The 26,501-nt window shown below is 48.3% G+C and overlaps 1 protein-coding gene and 1 long non-coding RNA gene across 10 annotated transcripts in view; one reads left to right on the top strand and one right to left on the bottom strand.

The window, feature by feature from the left end:
• C1H10orf90 (chromosome 1 C10orf90 homolog) overlaps nucleotides 1–26,501 on the bottom strand; it is a 185,414-nt gene that overhangs the window by 51,660 nt on the left and 107,253 nt on the right. For all 9 annotated transcript variants that reach the window (XM_040272139.2, XM_040272141.2, XM_040272146.2 and 6 more), the window contains 2 exons: nucleotides 14,674–14,765; nucleotides 5,717–6,833 (listed from right to left, as the gene is read on the bottom strand). In XM_040272139.2, coding sequence (XP_040128073.2) covers nucleotides 5,717–6,833; nucleotides 14,674–14,765 — 1,209 coding nt within the window. The remainder of the gene's footprint in view (nucleotides 1–5,716; nucleotides 6,834–14,673; nucleotides 14,766–26,501) is intronic.
• LOC144367559 (uncharacterized) lies at nucleotides 6,600–10,674 on the top strand. Its single transcript, XR_013427067.1, has 2 exons — nucleotides 6,600–6,736; nucleotides 7,321–10,674. It is a non-coding gene; the product is annotated as an uncharacterized LOC144367559 (long non-coding RNA).

Here is a 26,501-nt window from a genome sequence, read left to right as displayed (position 1 = left end):
AGAGGCCCTCCCAGACCTCACCTGAGGGGTCAGCTCCACTGTTCACAGTGGCTCTATTTCTGCACTGAAATGGTTCACTTGGTCTCCGGGTGGCCCAGGAGAGGACGCCAGAGAAACTCGAAGCCTCTTTTCACCATCTACGTCGGCCACCTGATCAAACCTAAACACATTCCACCACGGGCCAAATCGCGTGAGCTTCTACCTCCCTCACACTCCAAAGCATCAGTGTTGAACACACCCTGAGGCGCCGTCCACTCTACCTGCAGTGACACACGCGTGTATCTACAAAAATGTTTCTGCCTTTAACAAACTACTCTGAAAACCCAGTTTAAGATGAATTCACGAGCCCCTCTGCCATCTCCATTCTTCTCTTGTCCTCCACAGACATTAACACAAAAGGAAGTCATTTACAATTACTGAGGGGGAAGAAAAAAAAAAAAGCAAGCCAAAGGAATCAAACACACCATCCGCATCTCGCATGCTTTCCTGGTTCCTGAGTCATCTGTGCCTTGAAGACTTTCCCTTACAGAATCCATCACGCACCACCACTTCCTCTTCCCAGGACTGTGTCTGAACTGACTTCCTGGAGACAGGGAGAGGATCCTCCGGAGGAATGAGGATTACAAAACAGTCTTGGGTCTCCATCAAAAGCTCCAGCTGGGGCTGTGGCTGTGGCTCAATGGTAGAGCACTCGCCTAGCACATGCAAGGCCCTGGGTTCGAGACTGAGCACCACATAAAAATAAAATAAAGGTACTGTGTCCGCTACAAAAAAATATATATGTATATTAAGAAGCAGCAGCAGCAGCAGCAGCAGCTCAAACTGCCCACGGCTGCTCGTGGGAATGGCCTGGTAAAGGACACGGTGGATTGAAACTCACAAGGGCCCCAAACCCGTGGTGCTTCCTCTAGGCTACCCTGATTTCCACGGACTCTGTATAAATGGTCGCTCTGTAGTTACCTATTTTAACAGATCAAACTGTTGAATCAGGACTTGAATTTACTTCTCTTCATCTATCTCGCCAACAATGGCTTTCTCCAAACCACTGGAGAGACACAGAGAGGGTCACTCAGAAAACAAGGGCAAGGCCCTGTCTCCAGAGAGCTCACTGGGATGGTCTTAAGTCTTCATATACGTGAGACTCTAGGGAAGGATCTGAAAGCATATTTACGATCCTGGGGGAAATGCCCCAGTGTCATTAAGACTTCGCATGAGTCAAATAAATACAATTTTCAAAAAAAACCCAAAAAACCTTTCAAGATATTTTTGCGACATTGCTCACATGTTTTTCTCTTCTCTATTATTACATTTGGCCACCTGCAGGATAATCAAGTTGTTCCATGACAATCCTTGATCATTCTGGTTGAGTTTCTGAGGGGAAACGATATTGTGAGAGTTTGCCCTTTGGCTTTCAAACCCAGGGAGGGTCTCCAGTTCCCCCTTGACTTCACAGCCGCCCTCTTCGGGGGGCTCTCACACGGCTCCCACCTTCCTTGCCAGAGAGGCTGCAGGTGTGAGCACCAAGACAGGCGGTCTGACGAAGAAGAGACGGAGAGCTGGGGTGTCCCCAGTGTCACACCAGGGACTCTGTTGGGTCATCAGTGTGACCCGTCCTCTGGCACCCACGCCCTAAGCACCTTCTCCGAGCTCTGTGGCACTCAGGGTGTGACTCCAACCTGCCTCTGCGCCTGGAGAGGAGAAAGGACTCCACGGAACAGCAACTGCAGCTCAGGAAGGGGCTGTGACCCACCCGTGGGCACGTCGGGGGTTCGCCTCGGCACTGCGGCACCGCGGCACCAGAGGCCGGCCCGACGCCTGGTCCCACGGCTGACCCAACAGATGTCAGGTGAGCGAGGAGAGGCCGTCAGGTGGGACTCTGGACTGGAGCTAGCAGTAGGTGCCCGGCGGAGCATGGGCCCCATCCTTTTAGTGACAATGACAAGTGGCATTAGTAGCAGCAGTAGCTGATCCTGTTGCCGTCAGGAAGAGGCAGGAGGCTGGAGGCCAAGGTGGAAACAGGAGGCATCTACATTTAGGAGACAGGAAAGGAATCAGAGAGAACCAGGAAGGTGCTGGCCAGAAGTGGTGGGAGACCCCGGGGGAAAGGGATGGGAGGCTCAGGACAGAGAGCTCCCCCTTCAACTTGAGCTTGGCTCCTTCACCATATCCTGAGAATCACCCTAAAAACCTGGCTCATCTGACAGCTACCATGGCAGAAAAATCACAGCCCCTCGCCACCGTGTGTGTGTGTGTGTGTGTGTGTGTGTGTGTGTGTGTGTGTGTGTGTGAACAGACTACAAGAGAAGAATCTAAGACGTAAGAGGTCAACTGGCCCACCTCTCTTACTCCACACAGGAACAAACAGAGGCTTCACAGGCCAGTGGCTGCCCAGCAGTGCCTGGAGAAGTGGCCTTCAGCAGGGGTACATGCTTTTTCTGAAAAAGCCCATGCAGTCAATGTTTGGGGCTTTGTGGGCAGACCATCTGGGTCAGTACTGCTTATCCCCTAGAGCAGTCCGAGAACAGAATTCCAGCTGGGAAGGATTTCTAAGTGGATAAATCTTGACTGCTTCAAAGGACTTATTACATTTTATAAAAAATTCACTTGTAGCTCACTGGCCACCAAATACTGGTACTCCATGTGTCCCTGAGCACTCTTCAAACACCCCCTTCCACGGTGACAGTGGCGCTGGGCCCACCCTCTGGAGTCACCAACACCCTGACCACTCTGTGCAGGGCTCCCAAAGACAGGGCCCTGTACGGGCCAGACACACACAGCTCAGCACTTGACAGACACGTGGATTTGGGCAAATCATCTGCTCTTTGAGGCTCATTTGTCTCATCTGCAAAATAGGGATGATTATCCTCCCTTTACAGAATGGTTTGAATGAGTCAAAGCCACGGATGGCGCCCAGGGCTGGCACCTAGGGTTTTCACAACATACGCTGTGCTTATGCCTAAGATGGTGATGATGCACCAGTGACAATAATGAAGATAAGATGTTCCCTTTCTATCAAGGCAGAGATTGCACAAGGCCCACCTCCATGTGCCAGCAGGATGCTCATAGCACCTAGGGGATGAGCAGAGAGAACTAATTCCTAAACCTCAGGGCCAGAAGAGAATGGTCCCCAGGTGTCCAGTGGAACCACAGGGCTGTCTGCATGGCACAAACCCTGGGGAGGGTCTCAGTCCCCCTAATCATGGCAGTCTTCTGGGTGCATGTCCTGGAGACTCATCAAGACACACTCTGCAAGACTTTCTGCCCAGTGCCATGATGATGAGAAATAAAATTGCCCAGCCTGTTGGTAGACTCTCCCAGGTGGTACCTATGAAGCAGCTGAATGCCAGTTACCAGGGCCGAGAAAAGGCCCTGCTCAGGGGATGTTTTCAATCCTTCAGATAAAAAGAATCAGATTCAGTGACTATGAAGTACGAAGATGGCTAATAACATGTGTCACCACGGGAGGCCGTCAAGGATGCCCTGGACGAAATTCTGGTTTCAGGAAGGAAAATACAAATAGTTCCTCTGAGCTTTAATGAGCTTGGCCGGGGGTCCGAAAGCACTTGCATCAAGGCTCAAAAGCGTTAAAACTTAAGGTCAGCACACTCGCCCTGGAAACACTGTGTAGGTCAGGCGGGGACAGACAGCGGTCTTCAGAGTCACAAGTTGTGCTGGTGACTTTCAAGCAAGAATTCTACAGTGTGGATCAGGTTCTTTTTGTGCCCTCTGAGAAAATAAGTTTCTGAGTGAGAACATTCTCAAACTCAAGGGTGCCGATGTGGGTGTGTGCGCACTTTTGTTAGGTGTCGGGGGCACGTGTCCCAGTGGTGGGCCCCAAGACTCTGTAGCTTTGGACATGATGAAGGAGGGGCCCGGAGGCACATGGGGTCTCTTCCCCTCAGAGTTGCCACCTCCAGCAAATAGAGCAGAGATTCTTTAAGCTTGAAGATCTTCAAGAACACACAGCCCACCTCCTGCTCTTGTTACCCAGGGAGTAAGTCAGTCCAGCCCACTGAGCCAGGAAACGGGAGACTGACAACTCTCAGAGAAGGAACCCACCGCTCCCCTGGCCTCTGTGAATCTTTCCTTACATGCCAGAATGAGGCCACACAATTTAGAGCCATTCAAGTGCCCCCAGAAGTGAACCTTCAGAATACGCAGTTATTCTGAGAGATGTCGGTCCACGGGAAACAGAGTTAACTCACACGATTTGCTAAGAAAACCTCCTGGAGAAACAACCATTTCACAAAGTCACGATCGAAACCTCTGCACCAAAGCCAGAAATAAGTGGGGGATTGTCTCTGCTCTTGTTCCACTGCCCTGAGATGAATGCTGGAGATCTGGCTCTGGTTATTTTTAAAGATCCTTTGGTGAAAAGCGCTATAAATCTAAATTATTATTTCCCATCATGAGACACACTATCGAGACAAGGATGCGCTTCCACCGGGGAAGCACGTGACGGTGCAGGTTGTCTATTTCTGGAATCTTCATCAATAAGGAAGATGAAGTGCTTAGCACGAGCGATTTCTTTAAATACTAAAGTGGGTTTATCTTTGGAACAAGGACGGCGGCATGCGTTCTCCTTCTGGCGGTAAGTCTGTAAGACTCAGGGGCATTTCAACGGTTTAATCGATCTGAAAGCCATGTCAAAATTGCTTTAAAAAATCTCTGAGCATTCAATATATACACACTTGTTAAAATTAATTACATCATTTAACATTTCTACACACATTATAGTTCTAAATGTTTTACAGTCATTTTTTTATTAATTAATAAAGCTTTAATGGACAGAATTTGCACCATAAAATTATTATGCATATGCTGCGTTTTTAATTTTACTATCTTTAAATAGTTCCCCAAGTGGAAAGTCACTAATTCATAAACCAGTCTCTCTCTCTCAAGAAGTAAAGCTGAAAATCAGAAGTTTGCATACAGAGAGAAAGAAATCTGGCCAATTTCCTTCAAAATAGACTTGCTTCTTCCCTTGATCTCCCAAAGAAAGGGGAAGGGTCTCAGCCTCAAGCATCCTGCCTGACCTTGGAAACAGCAATGAATCTAGCCAAGTTACCCAGAAGATGCACCTGGGACTGAAATTGCTTTTGCTGCTGTTTGGCAAGGAGATTCTCTGGCTTCCTCACTTAGAAAATGTCCCATAGTTAACACACACACACACACACACACACACACACACACACATACACACACACATACTCCATCATGGGGCTTTGTGGGCTGGGTTTTTATGATATTTATGAAGTTAATTCATAAATATCAACTATGTAATGGAACAGTAAAAAGTGCAGAATTCTAGACACTCCCAAATATGCAGGTGTTTAACTCCAGAGAATAAAACATCTGGGCGTGGATGGTATTTTATTCTTTTCTCCTTACTTTGGAAGGTGGAGCAGGCATGGTCTGAATTAGCTTCCTTTTGGGGGCCGCTCCCTATTCTTTGCAAGTATCCTGGCACTATTGTTAGCAACAAGAATTTGAGGAGAGATGTCTCATATCTACAAAAGTCTCATCTAAAAAAAAACCCTATCCTCTTAGATGTCAAAGATGAGCTGTATCAGTTGCCACCTTGGTGCAGAGCGGTCAAAGCCAATCCTACTGCAAAACACCTCTGAGACTAAGTGATGTAGAAGCAGCTCACTTAACATCCCCGAGGCAGGGCGTTCACACCCCAGGCTCTCCTGCAGAGGGCAGCACCACTCACCTGCCTTGTAACTCCAGCCAGGAATGTGAATGGCCAGTTGCTCCGCGTGACTGCTGGTGCCAGGAGCCGCGTGGTCCTCTTTCCCTTTTCTCACAGTGTCCAGGTTAGTCCCAACATCTGCAAGCTCTATATTTTCCCAGAGAGGAGAGCTACTCCAAGGACATGCGCCAGTCCCCAGGTGCACCCGCCCCAACGATGGGTTTTCCTTGGAGTGGCTTTCTTGTAAAGCTGGGCTCCAGCGTGGGCTTTGGAGGTTCGGGTTTCCCTCTGCGAGCTCCTGCCTCAGGCCGCTGCTCATTGGCTCTCGGTTAGCTGGGCCGTCGACTCCATCTGCTGTTAACCCGTGGGAACTACAACTGAGGTTGAGGGACAGGACGGACCTGTGCACTTTGGGGCTTGCAATTTGAGGTGGCTCAACAGGGACAGACAGAGACTTGTCCAGGTAGTAGATGGAATTCTGACACTGCCGAGACACCTGGAGGTGGACACAGGAACTGAATGCCAGGGGGGTCTTTCCCGATGGCCGAGGGTCGGCAGAAAACCCGCTCTCCTGGTGGTCTACGTGCGTGACCCAGTACTCGTTTCCCGCACACAGCCCCGCGCGGGCCTCGGGAACCTTCAGCCTCGTCACCGAGCCGTTTCTGGGGCACTCTGCGCAGTCAAAAGGTCCGTGGTGCTGATGTGGCTGGGCACCGTCAGTCACCGCCGATGGGACCCCGAGCAGAGCATCCTCGGCCCTGCACCGGGGACACGGCGACTCCCCAACAGTGCCCCACACCAGGGCACTGGCCGCTGGGCGAACACGCCGGGCGGTGATGGTGATGGACGCGAACCCCTTGCGGAGGCCTGGGTCGGCAGTGGGCAGCCGTTCAGCTTCCGATCCTCGCTCGTCTGACCGTCTGTGGACCCCCAGCTTGCCGGGCAGTAACGCCAAGGCCCTGTGGATGCTGACTCTGCTGCGGCTCGTGGACGCTGGCTTGGTGGGACATGCTCGAGGTTGGGCGATCGCACATGGCAGGGGTAAGGCGGCCCCGGGTTCTCTGGGTTTATTCTCATCAATCAGCTGCGAAATTACTATGGATGAAATCATTCTTGAGTTCTGCGATGTCAGAGCCTCCTGCAAATAGAAAAAAGACCCCAAATGTTCAAGCAGTTCATTGTAATTCAGACAGGACTCCCCGGGGCCACGGCTCCGGTTCTCACCCACAGAATCTCACTGCACACTGTGCCGGGTCTGAGCGCTTGGGAGGGTGGGAAACCCAGATCTGTTTACGAAAAAGCTACATATTCTGCCAACGCTAGCCTGATGTGGCTGGGTTTTCTCAGTGGGGTGTCTAGTCTTAGTAGATTTTGAGAGTCAACTCTACCAGACCCAAGAAACTCCAGATCGGAATTAACAGATTCAGTGAGGAGGGAAGACCAAATTCTGGAGTTGGGCTGTGTGGGACTTGGGGTGCAGGTTTTGAGGGTGATGGATCAGCACTGAGGCATGGAAACTGCAAGAGAGGTTACAGGGAGCTCCTGCCTACCTCCATCTCTCGCACTGTCCTCCACCTTTGCTGGTTTAGACACTAACATAGTCTCCCTGCTGCTTGGAATCACAGGTGCCTGAATGCAGACAGAAGATGGAAAGCAAATGACCAAGCCCTGACAACTGCCCAGACCAACACTGTGATAATCAGGTGATTTCACTTATCAGAGAGAGGAGAGCTACTCCAAGGACATGTGCTAGTCCCCAGGTACACCCGCCCCAACGATGGGTTTTCCTAGGAGTGATTTCTTGTAAAGATGGGTTCCAGTGTGGGCTTTGGAGGTCCGGGTTTCCCTCTGCGAGCTCCGGCCTCAGACCTCGGCTCATTGGCTTTCTGTTTACTGACATTTTGCATTTCAACCTAAGCATGGGTTTTTGTCCACTGTTTTAAAATGATCACTGGCATTTCATGCTTTCTACTCAGCACACTGGAAGTCCTAACAATAAGTCACTGTTGTGTACAAAACTAGGTACTATGATTTTGTGTGTGTGTGTGCATGCGTATGCATGCCATGATTTTTTTTTAAAGAGAGAGAGAGACAGAATTTTTTAAATATTTATTTATTTAATTTTTTTTTAGTTTTCAGCAGACACAACATCTCTGTTTGTTTGTGGTGCTGAGGATCGAACCCAGGCCGCACACATGCCAGGCGAGCGTGCTACTGCTTGAGCCACATCCCCAGCCCCACATGCCATGATTTTTAACAAAGCACCTAAGCAGGCTGAGATCAGGAAGAGGCATCTCTTCTGTCCTCATTTGGTTTCTATCATGTTTATTTATAAAGCACTGCAAAAAAATGGCACGGCAGTCTGACCATACCCTAGCGTTTAGTGAATGCACACAGAGTCCTGAGCAACTTGACATTGTTACATGTGCTTAAAATGAACCCTTGAAAGAAACTGCATGAGGCCAGAACTACTGGAAACTACTAAGTTCCCACGGCTTGTAGAGAATCTTTTTTGCCTTGGAGCCTGAAGGCATAACTGTGGTGCTTAGTACATAAAGCAGCAGTTCCCAAGATTCTAACATGCATGAGAATCGCCAGCAGTCTTATTCATAATTGCAGGTTCCCCAGCTCAGGGATTCTGATTTGTGGGTTGTGGGTGGAGCCCAGGCATCTTCATCGCCACCCAAGTCTTGAAGATTCTTATATAGAGTAATCTGGGGAGCACAGAGTGAATGGTGAGGCTGCTGATCATGTCAAGAGATCACTTTTGGGAGGGGAAGGACCCGCTTCTGGTGAGAGGAGGGGACCTCTTTGCCCAGGATGTGGTAAGTCATCAGGGTAGCAGTTTTGTTCAGGGCAGGACTAATTTTCTCAAATAATTGACAGTTCTCCTCTGGTTGGACATTGGATCCTGCATGTCCACACATCTACCAGAGGTCCCTCATGTGTGATCTTGGCCACCCCAGGGGTAAGGGAAGACAGTCATCAGCTGGCTCTTCATGGCGTCTTGACCACCTTATGAACACTTACATTTTTAAAGATGTGTGAGAAGTTGCAAATTCAAAAGACAGGAAATGGGCAAATAAAGAATAGACAGAAAAGTCATTTAGAATCTTCATTATTTAAAAAATTAAAAAAAAATATATCTCTGGCTCTAAGACAAGAAGGAGGATACCTAACTCTCTCTTTGAGTCTCACTGCTACTCTCTGCTTCCAGGCTGCACCTTGTGGGTCCCTGGAGGGGGTCTCTAAGGCCTGCTCCTGGGAGCCGTTATAGGCAGGGCCTCTCCCCAGCACTTCTGAAACCACATTGCAAGACCCCAGTGGCTAGCCTCATCCCCAAGTACAGTGGAGTCCCTGAGAGAGGGGGCTTTAGGAGAAGAGCAAGAATCAGTGTTTCTTTAAGCCCTCAGCATGATTCCAGCTTCTGATTCTGCAGCACTCCCACCCCCTCTCCAGAGCACCTTTCCTGGGGCCGTGGTTTACATACAGAAAACTGAAACGCACCTGGGCTGACTTGACAGTACACAGTCCCTCCCATTTTAGTTAAATTTAGCTCTGATAATAATTGTTCCTGTGCACCCCACGAAGTGTATAATCATACCCAGTGGGAACTCCTTTGACATTGGTCTTTAGAGAAAAAGCAAATACCGATCTTAGAAACTGCAGCATTGATCTTAAGTTTCCCAAAGTTTAGACCAGTGATTACCTGCATAATAAAACACCTTGGGAGGGGGCTGCAGATTTGGGGGTGCCAACCTCCCTAGCCTAGGTTGAATCAGGGCCTGTAAGGATAAGGGCCGTCATGTAATGTGTATTCTTATCCGTTCTCAGGTGGTTCTTCCACGTGAATCTGGGGAAAAGAGGCTGAAATTACTTAGGCCACCTGTCACCCAACCAGAGCCAAGGGCCCTCAGACAGACTACCTTGCTTTCCATAGCTCTAGAGTAAGGGGGGGACACTGTGCAACGCCTGTGGACAGAGCCCTCCTTGCACTGCAGTCTCCTCCCATAGCAAGGTGTGTCGCTAAGGATAAACAGCTTGGTTGCTAAAAATAAACAGACGTCATCTCAGCTTGGAGCCGGGACAGAAAAGACCCTGACTGTTGATGCCAGCCTGTCCCCACTCTTGGGCTGAGTCAGAGAGCTCCCCAGGGGTGCACTGCTGAAGGCTTCCCTGGGGCTGCCTGAAGCTCAGGCCTGGGGGTCACCCTGGAGGACCCGGGAGGACTGAATCAGGAGTGAGCTACATTTCATTCCCTGGGACCTGGCAAAGGTGACTGTGATTTTTACTCTATCAAAAGAAAGAGGTGAAAGCCATGATGAACACTGTGATTTTGAACCAATTTCTGAAGCTCTAAAATCCTTCACTATGTCAGGGTGACACGGATGACAGCCCAATTTCAAAGAAAAAAAAAAAACAAAACTATTTGCCCTCTCTTCTCACAGGGAAGGTGTGGATAGCAGAAAAGACCCCAGGTAGAAAGGAAGTTCCTCTTACAACCCAGGGAATTTCCTTTCCCATGACTCAGCAGAAGCCAGTGGGTGATCCGCAAACCTAGCAGAGGGAGGTGGCAGCTCCACTAAACTCTGCTGTATCCCAGAGAGGGGCGCGATGGGTATGTTGGGGTTCATCTGAATTGCACGAATGGCACTACTTCAGCACATATCCAATACACGGAAATGTTATTACTGGGAATGTTGAGTTAGTCTGCTTTGATGTGCCAAATCTGTTATCCATAGCGTATAGTCATGGTTAGACCATTTGTTTAATTACTCCTCTGAAAAATACTTAGAGCACCTACTACATGCCAGGGGCCATGCTGGGCCCTGGGGAGACTCCTGGTCTCATGGAGTTAACAGCCTGGAGGTGACATGGAACAAGAGATCAAATATCAGGGCAGAGTATTTCCAGGATTTAGACTTCACTTTGTTTGACAAGAGCCCCAGAAAATAAATTGAGAGAAATTAAAAAGGAAACATTGGACTCTTTGCTCTTAAATATATATGCTCCTCTTATAACTCTTAGTCATCACATTCCTATTTTCTTATTGAGATGCATTAAATAATCAAAGATAATATCCAACCACCTAAAACTTTTACTGGTTTGCTAGGGGTGCTATAGCAACACCCCCAATCTTGTGATCTAAATGGCAGCAATTTATTGTCTCACAGTCTGGAGACTGGGAGTCCAACACCGAGGTGCCTGCAGCGCTCTTCCGAGGCCTGTCTCTTCGGCTTGTCGATGCTGTCCCCTCCCAGTGCCTCATGCCATCTTCCCCCTGTACTTGGGTCCCATTCTTCCTCTATCTATCTATCTATCTATCTATCTATCTATCTATCTATCTATCTATCTATCTCTGGGCAATACCAAAATTGAACCCAGGTCCTTGCACAGGTTAGGCAAGTGCTCTACCACTGAGCTATACCCCAACTCTTTTCTTTAAGGACCATCAGACATATTGGGTTCAGGCCCATCCAAATGGCCTCATTTTAACTTAATTATCCCTTCAAAAACTCCAATCACCAAATACAATCACTTTCTGAGTTGCTGGGGGTAGGACCAGGAGAACTGGGAGGAGGGGTCTGATTCAGCCCATCATAGAATATAACACATCATTTTGAGTCTGGGAAATTAAAGAGACGAGAAAGAGTGGTTGACATTCCTAAGTCACCTGCTACTTTGAAAACTGGGCAAATTTAAAAAGTAGTCCCATCTTTTATAGCAAGCACCTTCCCAAATCAAGCTATTTCATGGTGACACTCTATCTGCTTTTTAGATTGGGTTAACTAAACGCGGCTTTGTAGAGAGATTTCTTTCATCTAGAATAAAGTTAACTGATGTAAGGTTTGATTTGAAAGGACGAAGAGAATCATCTCATATTTAAAGTAGCACATTCAAGGTTGGAGACAGGTCAGATGAATAGTTGGGTTTAATGTCTTGCTTCCTCAGCAAACCATCCTTTGCCTGACCATTACTGACCAATACAGCTCTACATTTTCTTTTTCATAGATGCTGTTTTAAGTATTGATTTTTTTTAATGTCTCAAACATGATTTTGTAGAGCTGCTAACTGCTTTCATAGTTTTATGCTTTTTATTGACCGCTTTTAACTTTATATTTATGCCATAAGGCATATTACTAAGAAGGGCAACATTTCATAAATTGAAATAAGAAAGAGATAAGAGGTGGGTGATCAGAGAAATCAGATCCTGAGGCACTGGAGTGAGGATGCCTCTATTCCTGTAGCAATTTATTTCTCCAAAAGATAAGCATCTAATCTGATCTGTACCTTTGAAATCTGTATTTTTCTCCATGACACAATTCTTTCCTTTTCCACTGCTGTTCTGCAACCTACAATGTCTTTCCCATACAGATTCTCTGGATACGTCTCCCCACAGGTACTCTACAGCAGTTACCTCCACACCTGCTGCAAGCTGGCTCGGCCCTGCGGGGCGGACCTAGAATCAACTAGGTAATTCAGCAACCTAGCAGCATTTCATCCAGAACGTAAGAGCATTTCAGATGAGTGTGTCCACTCTGGTAAGAAGCAATGGGGAAACACAACTTTGAGATGAATGGAAAAATCCAAGCTCTCCTCACTCCTCACGGTGAACATCGTCTTTCCATGCAGTTACTACAGACTAAAAACTGCATGATAGACAGCAATGGAAAGCTGTTGAGAATTCCCCACCCCCCACCCCCATATTTTCACTGTGGTACAAACACAGTTTTCCATCTTAACCATGTTTAAGTGTGCATTTATTTTGGTGGCAGCCATCACTACACTCATGTCCAGAAATCTTTTTATCTTATAAAACTAAAACTTGTATGTGTTAAACAAAAACTCTCCATTCCCTCCACATCACAGGTCCTGGAAAGCATCAAGAATAATGCCTCTTAAAAGGTAAATCCTGGTACACACAACTGCAACTTACAGCTAGCGTCAATTAAAAATAAAAATTATCAATAATTTAAATGCCATGGAAAATTGCTTTGCAATAAAAGACAGCTATGGAAATCAATACATATTATAGTCTCAGACTTTTGTCAAAACAGACATGGGGAAAATAAGGAAATGTCATACACACATATATTTCCTTATTTATGTATGTCTGTATTTTCCTAAGTTTGCAGAGTTGTCATTTTATTACCAGGAAAAGTTAAAAAAAATTTTTAGAAGACGACTGGTCTCCATATTTCACTCCTTTTAAATAAGCACTTGGCAGAAGAGGTGCCTTCCTATCATTGCCGTGGCTCCGATGCGTTGTGGAAGGGAAAGCCATCAATCTTACGCAGGCTCTGGAGAGAGGCAGAGATTGATGGCACTTGCCCAGGCAGGGCATCTGCTGGCGTGTTCTATCATCCCACAGCCGCCTTCTGACACGCACAGGCATACGCTTTAAAGGCTCAAAGTTAGGAGGGAAACTTGAAAGTCACACTACCTATCAAATCAGATGGTCCAGGTCATTCCAGGGTAGGCGTTTAGAAGGCATGGTTTCCGGGACCCAGCTGGGTCATGGATGACCCTGTGCTAGTCCAAGTGTGTGCTCCAGGGATCCAGCCCCATGGCTCCAAAGAGCTACATCATCATTAATGACCAGAAGCTGACTCATTTTGACACCAACAAGAAAATACTAAAATCTGCCAGCCCGATGTGAAAGGCAGGTGGGAAAGATGATAGAGCAAAAATCCATCTCAGCAGTGCCCCTGCCCACCCTCGATCCCACCCCTCCCAGCCAGCATCTCTTCCCAGCCCGGCTCTCAAGGATCGGCTGCTCCTCCTCCTCAGTTTCCTTCCTCAGTCGGGGATCCTGCTCCTGTTCCCAGGAAAGAAGTCGATGGCAGTGGCACGTTTACATTTCTGAGACGGTGAGCTCATCGCTTCCCGCAGGAAGACTTTCACGTCCAAGACTAAGTATCAGGACCCAAGTAGCATCCTTTTTCTATACTGTGGATTTGGGGCCCGTGGTCCCTGAGGGACATGTCGAACTTTATTAAATGCAGAGCTAAATCAAAGTAATATTTGAGCCAAGTATTTTGGGGAGAAAAAAAACCCATTTTAACAAATATGTTTATTAGTTGAATCTGCGATCATAGGATGATTTTATAATTCTTTTTCTCTTAGAATTAACAAAAGTTGGCAACAGAGTATCGATTTGTGATTTGTGACAGACAGCAGATGTCTTGTAAACTGTAACACCTGGGACAGGTCTCTAAGGTGAGACCATGCATACTTTTATGTTCTGTTAACAGGAACAAGCCTTCCTATGTGACAATCCTGCAGAGCAAGTTAAGAACAGAAGCCCGGAGCCAGAGAGCTTAGGAGAACAAGATTTGGGACAAGTTAAATGGTGAAGCTTTGTTTTTCTCATCTGCAAAATGGATACAACACTGTCTGCCTCCCAGTGTTGGCAGGGGGATTAAGTGAGTCAGTTGATTAGATGGTGTGGCATGTGATAAGGTGACAATATTAACCACTGTGTGCAGAGCTCTTTGTTCTTTGGAATCTGAAATATTTTGTTGTCTAAATATGACCCCGGATTTTCTTTCCTGCTTCACACCACTGACACGTTCTGTAGTTAAAACAACCTATACCAGCTTGTTAGATTTCAAAGCATCTCTTCCTGATCTCAAAAAAAGATAGTAGACAGAATAATATCCCAACACACACATACACACTCTCTCTCTCTCTTTAAGACACTAATTTTGCTTTAAAATTGAGGTCAATCACCATATTCTTCTATGATACCACCAACTTAAAAGTTCTTGGTGAAGATTATAAAGGATTATTAAATACACAGTGTCCACATTCATGTAGTAATTCTCAGTCTTTGGTGGTTAACTGTTGTGCTGCACTAATTCAAGTTTAGATTAAACAAAACTAAAATGCAGACAGACACGTCTCCAGGAGGCCAGTGATCATGTTTCATGGTCAAGTGTGCTTGGCTGACATCTCCAGTCACCAATGTGTGTTACCTTGGGGAAGTCCGGTTTCCTCTCTAGAACATCTGATTGGAGATTCCGAAGGGCAATTGGATTGTTAGGACTGCAGTGGTTGTCCCTTGGTCCTAGACAAAAGAAGATAATATTGCTACAGTTAGCACATGTAAGGATAAAATGGAATATATAACTTTAACTTTACCATAAAATTTAATGTGCCCTACTATTTTATACTAGCCCACAGTGAATCTAATACATTCCAACCCGTGAGGAAGTTTTGTATATTCCCTCATGTATCCGGCTCCTTTCCATTTACAATCTCAACAGTCCATTATTATTTGGTTTGTTAGACTGCAAAGTTTCTTCTTCACACAGTTGGTTATGTTTCCTAGATTCAATAACAATCAGAATAGCTCTATCACATCCTCCAGCATCCGGAGTTTATGCCCAGCAGAAGAGAAAATCACACCTCCAGATTGCCCAGCACCACTGGAGTTCACAAGGAAGAAAAATCCCGGCGATCCAGGAGGATTATGAGTTCAAACCAGCCTCAGCAACTTAGTGAGAGCCTAAGCAATCCAGCAAGAGTCTGTCTCTCCATAAAACATGTTAAAAAGGAGGTGGGGGTGGGGTGGGAATGTGGCTTACTGGTTAAATGTCCCTAGGTTCAATCCTTGGTACTAAAAAAGAAAAAAAAAAAAAAAAAAGAAGGTAGAAATACAAGACCAACCTCCATCCAATCTCTTAATGGTGCCATAATTGCAGGGGCAATGTGACTCACACACTGCTATTAAAACCCTTCTAGAGCATCTGCAGACGACTTTGGAGACTGCCATGAGACGTACGTGTGTGTGCACCCCCACAAGCATTTCTACCAGGACAGCTCAACATGGATGCAACTCCAAAGCTTCTCAGCCTAAGCTTCCTTTCCCATAAATCTGCATTCCTGACTCACGCAGCCCTGAGTAGACATGGAGGAAGGGGTGCCTGAGTAGACATGGGGTGGGGGGAAGCACTCTGGAACAGAAGTCAGATTTCCAACTCTGCTGGGACCTCAGGCAAGACAGAGCCAACCTTAGCTGCCCGCCCTAACAACAACCCGTAAGATGTCACGCAATGTTGGCCACTCCTGTGGGAGTGTGAGCCAAACAGGAAGCCCCATGCAGGGAGGAGTCTGGGCAGGGCCCTGGAGGCCCAGTCCCCACACCCCAAGGTCATCTTTCGCCTCCACAAGGAGAAAGTGGTTGTTCAGAAGGCTACGAGGATGGCCTCCAACTGCTGGTGCCGGCATGAGGAAGAGGAGGTTCAGGGAGTGGCCTCTACACTGGAGCCCTACATCAGGAGCTGGGGTGGTCACGTGCACCTGTAAACACAGCTCCTGGGAGGCTGAGACAGAGGAATGCAAAATGGAGGTTAGCCTGGACATCAAGGCGAGACCCCATGACCAAAAAAGAGAAGGTTTTAGACAGAATTTAAAGCATTTTATGGAAAAAATGATATGCAATAGCATTTTCAAGTTGGTAGGTTTGCTAAGGGGTCAGGTCGTGGATGGAGAGAATTTAAAGGGTCACCATTGTTCCATTCAAAGCCTGGCTGACTCACTTTGTCCTTGGGTCTAGCCTAGATGTGTGGTCACTGTTCCATCTGTGGCTGTCAGGGAGGGAGGAGACGGTCATGCAGGAGGATGTGTCCAGATGGCTTTGGTGAAAAGCACACGTCAGAGACCTTACAGGTCTCAGGGATTCCTGTGCACAGTCCCTGTGTCTTGAACTGGCAGTAAAGCTGAAGGAGTCAGAAACCATCTGGCTCTGGTTTTGTGCCATTGTGCATGGGTAAGGACTTCAGAGTCTGCACAGCCTTTGGGCCCAGACAGGTCTGGGTCTGATCCAGCTCAGACCTGAGCTGACCTTCAGTAAATGAGCTATGTGCCCTCTCTGAGCCTCTTCATCCATAAAATGCAAACAATAACACCGCCTGCAAAAATGCAGCCTGTCCCTCAGTGTGCTGAGGAACCATTTGAAAGCTCTGGGCAGAGATGGGGCACGAGGCCAACGTTCCATGAAGGGCACCAGTTGCAGGTGTTAATGCTCACGGTCAGGGCAGCCCTCCCAGGGCACAAGTGGTCACGTGTGTGGCTTTGGGCAAGTTACAATCAAGCCTGGTTCCTCGCACTGGAGTGTAGATAGTGACGATGTCTCCATCAATGTTACTGAGAATGATTAAGTGAAGCCACCGACCGGCCCTGGGTGCCATGTACAGAACCTAACACTGTGCAGTGAGCACTGGCTGCTGGGATGCAATTCATCAGGAGCAGAAAGGAAGGAAACGGCCACACTCAGTTCTTCAGGAGCCATGTGTGTTTCCTGTGGCTGCTAGAACCAGCGATCACAGCACACAGGCATGGTCCTGCAGTGCTGCAGATCGGAAGCCTAACAGAGGTCCCACCGGCTAATATCAAGGTGTCAACAGGGCCGTGCTCCTTTCTGAAGGCTCCTGGGGGATCCTCTTCCCTGCCATCAGTTGCCATGTCCTCCGGCCTCTGTTTCCACTGTAGCAACTCCTTCTCTGCCTCGGCTCTCCTGCCTCCCGCTAATGAGGACTGCGGATCTGATCGAGCCCACCTGATAATCCAGGTACCCTCTCCATCTCCAGATTGCTGATCCCATCACATCTGCCCTTTTGTCACACAAGGTCATGTATTCACAGTTCCCAGGACTAGGACACACGATATCTTTGGGGATTTTTCTCGCCCACCACAATCTGATTGGGGAGATTCAGGTAGATGCATTGGTTGGAATGTGGGGTCTTTAAAATAATGATGTTCGTATAGCAATATGAAGAAGCACTTAGAATGTAAAGTTTATGGAAAGGAATCGAAAGCCTATGAACCACATGATGTCAACATTTAAAAAAAAAGTGTGGGGGAACCCACAAAAACAGTAAAATGGTCACTGCGAGAAATCGCCCTGGTTAAAACGAACTGGCAGCGGGTGCAGACCCTGAGCAGTGCAGGATAAATACCAGTAATAATAATACTGTAACCCAAGTTCAAATGAGAGCTGTGTGATTTGTATAATTCACTTAACCCCACTGATATGGTTTCCCACCTATGAAACGGAGATAGGGAGCTGGCGCTGTTGTGCCCGGCTCAGTTCCCCTGTGCTGGGGACCGCTGCTCTTAGGATGTCACTATCTCCTGGCTCCCCTCCTCTGAGAGTGATTCTGAACTGTGGACAAAAGCCCTAACAGGATCTGCTCTAGAGCATACACCAAAGGCCAGAGGCTGGGCCCTTTCCTCCCTGTGAAGCCTCCCTCACCCGCCCGTGGGCTGTTCCTGAAGGGGCGCCCCCACACCCACATGCCCTCAGTCTCTGCCACAGGCCCTGCTGTCTGGAAACCAACCCGAGGACATCAACAAAGCCGGCTGGGAGGAAGTGAGGCAGCATGGGCGGCGAGGCCCCAGGCTGAGAGCAGAGGTGGGAGACGCTCTTCCCCCCCCAACACACACTGTAACAGGAAGTCACAGCTTTGCTGCCCAAGGCCTCAAAGCACCTCCCAGGGATCTCCCAGCCAAGCAACTGGGAGTGGGGGGGATGGGGGAGAAGACACTTAAATGGCCTTGTCCCTGTGTGGATTTAGACAAAAGTAGAAGGGGGCAGGAGGAGGGGACAGAGCCCCAGCAGAGGTCCAAGGGAAACATGGCAATGCTCAAGGTCAAGATTCCCGCAAACATCCAGGAAAACCCAGCCTATGTGGAGATGAAGCCCAGCCTGTCTCCACAGAGCCGGCAGACAAGCACCACCGGGTACTGCCTAATGACCAATCCATCAAGGACGTGCGGATGCCGAGCTCGGAGTCCACTTCCCTCCAAGCTGGGCCACTGGTGTCAGAAACCTGACTCCCGCTTGAGGGACCTGCATCGCCTGCCCACGTTTCTAGTCTTACAGCAACCAACGATCACTCTGAAATTCTCACTCTACCTTTAATAACATCCTCTTTTTTCTTTTGTAAAACAGAATGACTTTTCAAATTTAAATCCAATCAGTCATCTCTGTGAGGTGTGATGCTGTTGACTCCCCCAAGCCTCTGGAGATTCTTTTAGCTCTGACTTGGAGAACATGGTGGATTCCTGTCTGCCTGCCTCTGGGCTGCTAGGTCCTGCCTGCTTTGGTGGCGTCTCCCTGACAGCTGCCCCTGCCTGGGCAGACCAACTGTGCACACAGCCCTCAGACTGGTGCCTCCCAGTCACCTCCAACTCAGCTCTTCAAGGGGGAACAAAGCCCCCTGTCTTCTTCCTCCTCCTGGGTCCATCACCTTGGGGAGCCACCACCACCTGTCCACCACTCACAAGGCCAACAGAGTCCCCTGTCCTCCCTGCAGTGCCCACCTGAAGCTGAGGCTGGTTTTGGGTTGAGGAGAAGGTCTGCTCATGGTATCAGCGGCCTCCCCATGCTGCCTGGTCGTAGCAAGGTCACAATCAGTCTGGTGACCCCAGCAGCTGCATCTCCTGGCAGGTTTGTCAAACCCCTTGACATGGCCAGTTTGTGACCTTGTGAGGGTCACCTGCTCCTTCAAAAACTCTTATGCAAGAAAACATTTTTGCCCCCAGGACAGGGCCCATGAAACACACAAAACCCAGGAACATGTGTTCCCAGGATGGGAACCTTTAACAAGCTACCTCCCCTGGCCGCACTCCTCACTCCCCACGCGCACACACACACAGTGTGAAGTTTCCTCCTCTGGCAAGGACTTCCTGATACACCCCCACCTGCAGCCCCCAAGCTGTGCTGGGGCCTGCACTGTCTCCTGGGGCTGCCACAAGTAATTACGGCAAGCCAGTGGCTTACAGCCCCAGGGATTTATTCTCTCAGTTCTGGGCTGGATGTAAAGTCAAGGTGTCCGCAGGCTCAAACTCCCTCTGGGGGCTCTAGGGGAAGGGTCTCACTTGCCTCCCAGCTGCTGGTGGTTGCCGACATGGGTGCTCCTCGGCTGGTGGAAGCCTCACTTGGGTCCCATGGGTGCACTTGCCTGGAAACCTCTCTCCTAGACACTGGTTGTGAGCTTTAATAAGGTCTGGTCTCATCCTAACTTGATAACATCTGCAAAGACTCTTCCTCTCCATGAGGTCACACTCACAAGCCTCAGAGCTAGCTAGGCCTCACACACCCTCTGGGCACCCCAGGTGTCCTCGGCCCACCGTGGTCTTTAGGGGACATCTCATCCTCGACCACATCTCATCCTCCTCCCTTCCCGCGCCCAGCACGGTGGCCAGCCAGCTGAAGGCACTCAGGTTGAGGATGAATATGTTATTATATTTGGATATCTGCAGGGGAATCGGAACATACCTTTCTCATACAGTCTGAATATATTCCACTGATGTTTCAAAGCCATTTTAGACAGATTCAAAGGCCTTTAAATGACAAGGATGTGCTTCATAAACAAACCAGAAAAAGCAGCCTCAGTTTACATCTGTAACTACCTTGGAATGGGCCAGGCCCCACCCTTCCACCCTGGGCCACAGGGCCTCACAGCTGCCAGGTGTGACGAGGTCACCGGAATGTTTGCCCGGCAACCAGAGGGGCACGGGCCGCCCAGGTGCCCCTGCTGGACAGCAGGAAGAGCAACCTCCACCCAGGCTCGCAGAGGAGGCTTCTCTGACAGGCAACGCCAGCTCACGTGAGCCTCAGCGTGGGCCCAGGGGCGGCCTGGGCACTGCCTGCTCTCTTCCCACCCAGGCCACGCTGCTTTGGTTTCCATGTATTTAATGATGCTGGTCCCTTGTCCAGCAGCAGTTTAGTTGGTCTTTCAGCATTAGTCTACCCAGACAACAACCCGATGCTAAACCGTTCAACCCACTTGCTGGCATTGTTGACAAGCAAGTTTAAGTCGCTGGGCAACGTGGTCTAGTCACTGTGCGGGTATCACGAATGACCAGTTTTCACGTCATCTAAAAAAATCTTTGACACTGAAATATGATGAATATTGTCTTATGATTTACATGCAACTAAATTTGAGGTGACTTACACAGTAGTCACCCTGTTATCTCAGGGCATATATCCCAAGACCCCCAAGTAGAGCCCCAAACTGTACACAGCATCTAACTACAGATATTCTGCTTTTTCCTATATGGGTATTTATAATAAAGTACAGTTTATAAACCAGGCACAGTAAGAGACTGTGAATTACTTCTGGCATTTGCTCCTCTATGAAAAAGGAAGACTGACATATACTTTGAGGGCCTGGGAAATATTAAATGTGGGAGGCTTTCACACAGTGGCTTTCACTCAGTGGGCCCTCCAAAAAGTAGAATGCATTAATATCCAGTTTCACATATAAATTCCATCTCTCCCAGAACATTATGGTGTGTCATACACGTGTTTTAAAAGCCTGTGTGCTGAATTCTGCAGCCCCAGGGGCTCTAGCTGATAGAGGCCCCTGGAACCCGAGGCACAGTCAGTCCCCCTGGCTCCTGGGGGTCAGGGCAGCATCCTGCCTGCTCCCACTTGGCTGGAGCATGGGTCTCCTCTGGGGACAGGCAAGCCCCCAGATGAAGGACTGTGGGCAAGCCAGCATGCTGAGGCACCTGGAGCCCAGAGCAGCTGCAGGGCCTGTTCCTGCAAACGTCCTCGTCACCTCGCCCCTGCCCTGGTGCAGCCTGAGAGCCTTGTCCACGAGGCCCTGCAGCAGGTGCCTGGGGTCAGTGATGAAGGTAGCACAGAGGTCTGTCCTCTGGAGAGCTCACAGCCTGATGCGGGGAGGAGACAAAAGTCTTTTCAACACAATGTGGATTTGATCATTTCCTCTCGGGGGTTGGTAAAGTACACAGGATGCAAAATTTGCCACTCGGTCATCGTCAAGTGTCTGGTTCAGTGGCACTGAACGCTCATTGTAGTGCACTGTCATCATCCACCTCCAGAACCTTCCCACCTTGCAAAACTGAAACTGTGTCCCCACTAAACCTTAGCCCTCATTCCCACCTCCCCATCTGTGATGCAAGGAGCTGCAGGGTTCTGCCCAGCTCTGCCATGGGGTCCTGTCCTGCCATGGCCAGGCCAGGGGGTAGGGGACTTGGAGAGCGAGGATGTGGGGCAGCATGGGGGTCTCCACTTGAACTTGTTCCTTTCATTAAGTGGAAAGTGGCGTTGTGCATGGGGGGGCACTCTCATCTGCATCCCACCCACTGAACAAGAATCATTATTACTGTATTGTTTGCCGCTGCAAGAAGGTGCTGGTAGGAAATTGGGCCAAAAAGAGGGAACCCCCACCCCGAATTCAGCCCAAGTGAGACCAGGCTGCAATAGGATGCCATGGTCAGACTCAGTGGCCGGTCCACTTTTTGCAGGATGAGCAAGGGTGACTATCTGGTGTTCGTTCAGGGCTGTAGGATAACCAGCTCACCTGGGAGAAAAGTGGGACAGCCTGGAATCCTCTTGCAAATGAGGCCGCAGCGAGAGCCCAGCTGTAAAGCCACATGTCCAGTGGGACCCGAGAACTCGTTGGCTCAGGGTTCATTATAGAAACAAGACGACAAAATATTCTCCTAAGATGCAGGATGGATTTCCTATGCAAGTGCAATGTGACCTTGACTGTGGGACTGTGAGCCTCCTATGTCTCCTCTGTTCAGAGTAGTGAGTCTGGAGCCTGGAGCTGGAGCCTCGGAGACGCACGATTACAGGCTCCTGCATGAGTGGGAGCCATGAGGCTGGCCTAGCATCTGAAAGCCCAGATTGTCAATCTCTCATTATAAGAGCCATTAGTGGCACACTGCACATTGGGGGTCCAGGGACGGTCACTGCCATGGACCAGAGCTGAGAGCCCAGCATCAAAGAAACATCTCAACCTGGAGGTGCCCGCCCACTCTGCCATTAGCCAGTATCCCCACTTAGAAACCCCAAGGGGCCTCTGTACAGCACTCTCAGCAGCTCATCAGCTCTGTTCTCCCCTGGGGGGTTTTCGTCCCGAGTTCTTGGAGCTTTGGTGGTTGTTGTTGCTGAATGTAGCCAAGCTCTCGGCACTTCCTGGGCCCTGCTCCCTGCCTCCTGCACACAGAACTCACCTGCACAAGAACCAAGGAAACCATCCCCTTAAATGTGCAGGCAGCCAAGGACCCAAGGCTGCCTGAAATCCCCAGGTAGCCACACCTACCCCAATGCAGAAAGGGGACAGAGGCTTAGGTAGGGGAAAGGACTTCCCAAGAAGCCACAGCTGGGAAGGGGCAGAGGCAGCCTGGCTCCAGCAGTCTGAGCAAGGCCCCAGATCTATGACTGTCTGGTTCTCTTCTGACCACATCCCTCCCTGCAGGGCTGAGCTGCTCTCTCCCCATCTCCGATTGAGCTTTATTGAAATGTCATGGACATAGCATAAAGTATCTCTGGAAAGGGTACAATTCAGTGGTTCCAGAACATTTTAATCATCCCTAAAACATGCCCCACACCTATTTATTCCCTTCAATCCTCTTGCCCCAGTTTCTGGAATTCACTAACACACTTCTTCTCTGTGTGTTCTCCTATGCTGGGCATTTCAGATAATGAGATTCTGTGACATGCAGCCTTCTGGGCTGGGCTTGCTTGACGTATAATCGTGCTCATGAGGTCCATCCATGTGTAGTACACGTCAGGATTTTGTTCTTTATCATAGCCAAATAATATTCCATGTATGGACAGGCATATATTGAGCCTTTGTCACCTGGTGGGATCAGGGTTATTTCCACTTTTGGGTTATGATGGATAATGACACTATGGATACTTAGGTACAAGTTTTTGTGTGGAAAAACACATGTGTACCTAGGAGTGGAACTGCTGAGGCACGTGGCAACTCCATATTTAAACTTCTGATGAGTTGCCCAACTGTTTTCAAAAGGGACTGCAGCATTCTGAATTCCCAATCGTGTATGAGGAATTCAGATTTGGCCAACACTTGGCTTTGCCCACGTTTTTGATTGCGGCCATCCTGGTGGATGTGATATCTGCTTGCAGTTTTGGCTTTTGTTGGTTGGTTTGTTTGAGTATGTGTCTCTGTTTTAAGGACACAAACACTGGGCCACATCCCCAGCCCATTTTTTGTTTTTTTTTTATTTTGAGACAGGGTCTCACTAAGTTGCTTAGGGCCTCTCCAAGTTACTGAGGCTGGCTTTGAAGTGGCAATGCTCCTACGGCAGCCTGCAGAGCCTCTGGGATGGCAGGTGTCACCACCACACCCAGCCCTTTGTAGTTTTGATTTGCATTCCCTAAGGATCAATCCCATCCAGTGTCTTTCCATGTGCTTATTGGCTATTTATCTTCTTTGGACAAATGTCTATTTCAGATCCTTTCCTCATTTTAAAAGTCTGTCTTTTCACAGAAGCTCCAGAGAAGGATGCCTAATGATGCCTCCCCACCCACCCCACCCCACCCCGGCCCAATGGGCACAGGAACCAGGGAAAGACGGCATTTCATAGCCATGTGCTTGGACTGATATAGGCTTCGAAGGCTAAGAAACTATTCTTGAGCTTGAACCTAGCTTGACCACCTACAAAGTTTTGACAAGTGTATGAGTCATCTAACTTCCCCATGCCTCAGTTTCCCCATCTGCTAAACAGGGATCATGACACTTTTTATTGGATTGTCACACGAGCTAAGAGATATGACCCATAGAGAGCCCTGAGCACACTACCGGGCGTGTTGGAAGCACAAGTCATTTATTCATTTCTGCATCTACTGTCTACACAGCATCTAGTCACTGAGGTTACAGCCATGAGCAAACAGGGCAGAAAAATCCCTGTCTTCATGGAGCTTATATGCAGCTTAACATTCTCAAAACAGTTAATGATGCTAATTATTATTATGATTTAACACTTTTGTTCCTAGTTGCAAAATAAGTAGCCGCTCATCAGAAACTAGAATGACAAGATAACGGAAGTTGCACTAATGAGCTTTATAGAGAAATGAGGCATTAGCATCAGTAACTGTGCTCTCTGCCAGCTCCGGTGTGAGAACTGAGCGCAGACTCAGAACCAGAGCCACTCCACCTGTAATCCCAGCTACTCAGGAGGCTCAGGCAAGAGGGTTGCGGGTTCAAGGCCAGCCTTAGCGATGTGGCAAGACCCAATCACAAGATAAGAAATAAAAAGGGCTGGATCAGTGGGAGAGTTACAGTCCTGGGAAGAAAGACACAGAAATGGGGATTTAAGGGACTGGCAGAGAAGAACTAGGATCTGGAAAGAAGCCCTCAGACAAGTAGAGATGTGAAAAGCAGGGAGGCTGCAGGATACCAGTGGATGTTCCCATAAAAACCAAACCAAACACAATGGGTCGTACCAGGACAAGCAGCTACGATCCTGAAAACCCACACCGAATGCCTACTCCCAACCAAACCCCCACATCAGCTGCAAATTCCCTTCAACCTTAAATGTGAAAGCAAAACTTGAAAAACTTCTGACGGGATAAAATAGCTAATATTCACACAACCCTTAGAAGGAAGGGCGCCTCCAGGGTGATCCCAGAGCATCTAAGGATTTTATTTGGGTACTTTCTGATGGTGAGTGGCTTCCATGAGGAGGTCAGCCACAGATCGTATGTCTGGGCCCCACGGAGCAAAACTGATGTAAAACTCCTGTAAATTAATCTGAAGAAGACCAGCAACCAGTGGAAAAGAGACAAAGACTAGTCAGGTTGATCAAAAGAGAAATAGTAAAGAGAGAAACGCAAAGTGAGATCACCACACGAGACTGTTTCGTATCTGCCGGGTTGGCAAAAAAACAACCACGCGAACCCTGGCGAGGATACGGCACCGGGGGCTTCTACTCAGGGCTGGGGAGCACAGGCCACAAGGCCACTGTGAAAGTCAGTGGTAAGCAGAGGACGGGACACCCACCAATCCAGCAAGTCTCAAAAAACAGCACTCCATGGACTGTAAGAGGGACCATTTTTTTAAAGTATCGCCAAAGAATTTAAAAAGCTGCGAATTATATGCTAAGATGTCATTAACTTGGGCTGGGGATGTGGCTCAAGCGGTAGTGCGCTCGCCTGGCATGCGTGCGGCCCGGGGTTCAATCCTTAGCACCACATACAAACAAAGATGTTGTGTCCGCCGAAAACTAAAAAATAAATATTAAAATTTCCCCCCCCTCTCAAAAAAAAGATGTCATTAACTTTATTTATTCTGAATTCAGGTATATTAAATATAAAATTTTTAAAATACATCTTAAACAAAATGAACACAATATGTGCGTTTAAAAAATTCTTGCACATCTGCACTGGGATATACAAGACTGTTCCTAGCATCGTTGCTTTTAATGGGATTTAAAAAAAGAAATATGAGAAACAACCAAAATGTTTTTAGCAGAAGAATCTACATGTAAGTTGTGTGCTATTCATTCCTCTATCAAGAATGAAAATGAACAAACTGGAGGTAGGCACATTAATGAGGATAACACAAAAGCAAATTGGAATAAGGACAGAAATCAATGAAAAAGTCATAGAAAAAAAAAATCAACCAAGTAAAAAATCTGGTTCTTAAAAACCGTCAACAAAATTGATGAAGAAAAAGAATTTAAAACCCACAACAGCCATTGTTAGGAATGCAAAGGGTGGCAGCATCATGAAGCCTTCAGATGCAAAGAGGCTGATGAGATATGCTATGCATTATCTCTATGTAAATAAGTTCAATGACATAGGAAAACAGATGCTCACTGCTTAAAAAAATACCCCTTACCAAAATGACACAAAATGAAACAGAAAGTCTTCTAAGTCCTGTATCTGTTAAGGGAATTGATTTGATATCAAAGGCCTTCCTTTTCTAGCCCCAGAGGGCTCCCGATGGCTTCCCAGGAGGTGGAGGGAAGGAGGCAGAAGACACAGGCACACAGGCACACAGGAGCCGCAGGC

The sequence above is a fragment of the Ictidomys tridecemlineatus genome, chromosome 1 (assembly GCF_052094955.1).
Source record: "Ictidomys tridecemlineatus isolate mIctTri1 chromosome 1, mIctTri1.hap1, whole genome shotgun sequence".
Taxonomy (NCBI): domain Eukaryota; kingdom Metazoa; phylum Chordata; class Mammalia; order Rodentia; family Sciuridae; genus Ictidomys; species Ictidomys tridecemlineatus.
This window is presented reverse-complemented; position numbering and strand designations above follow the sequence as displayed.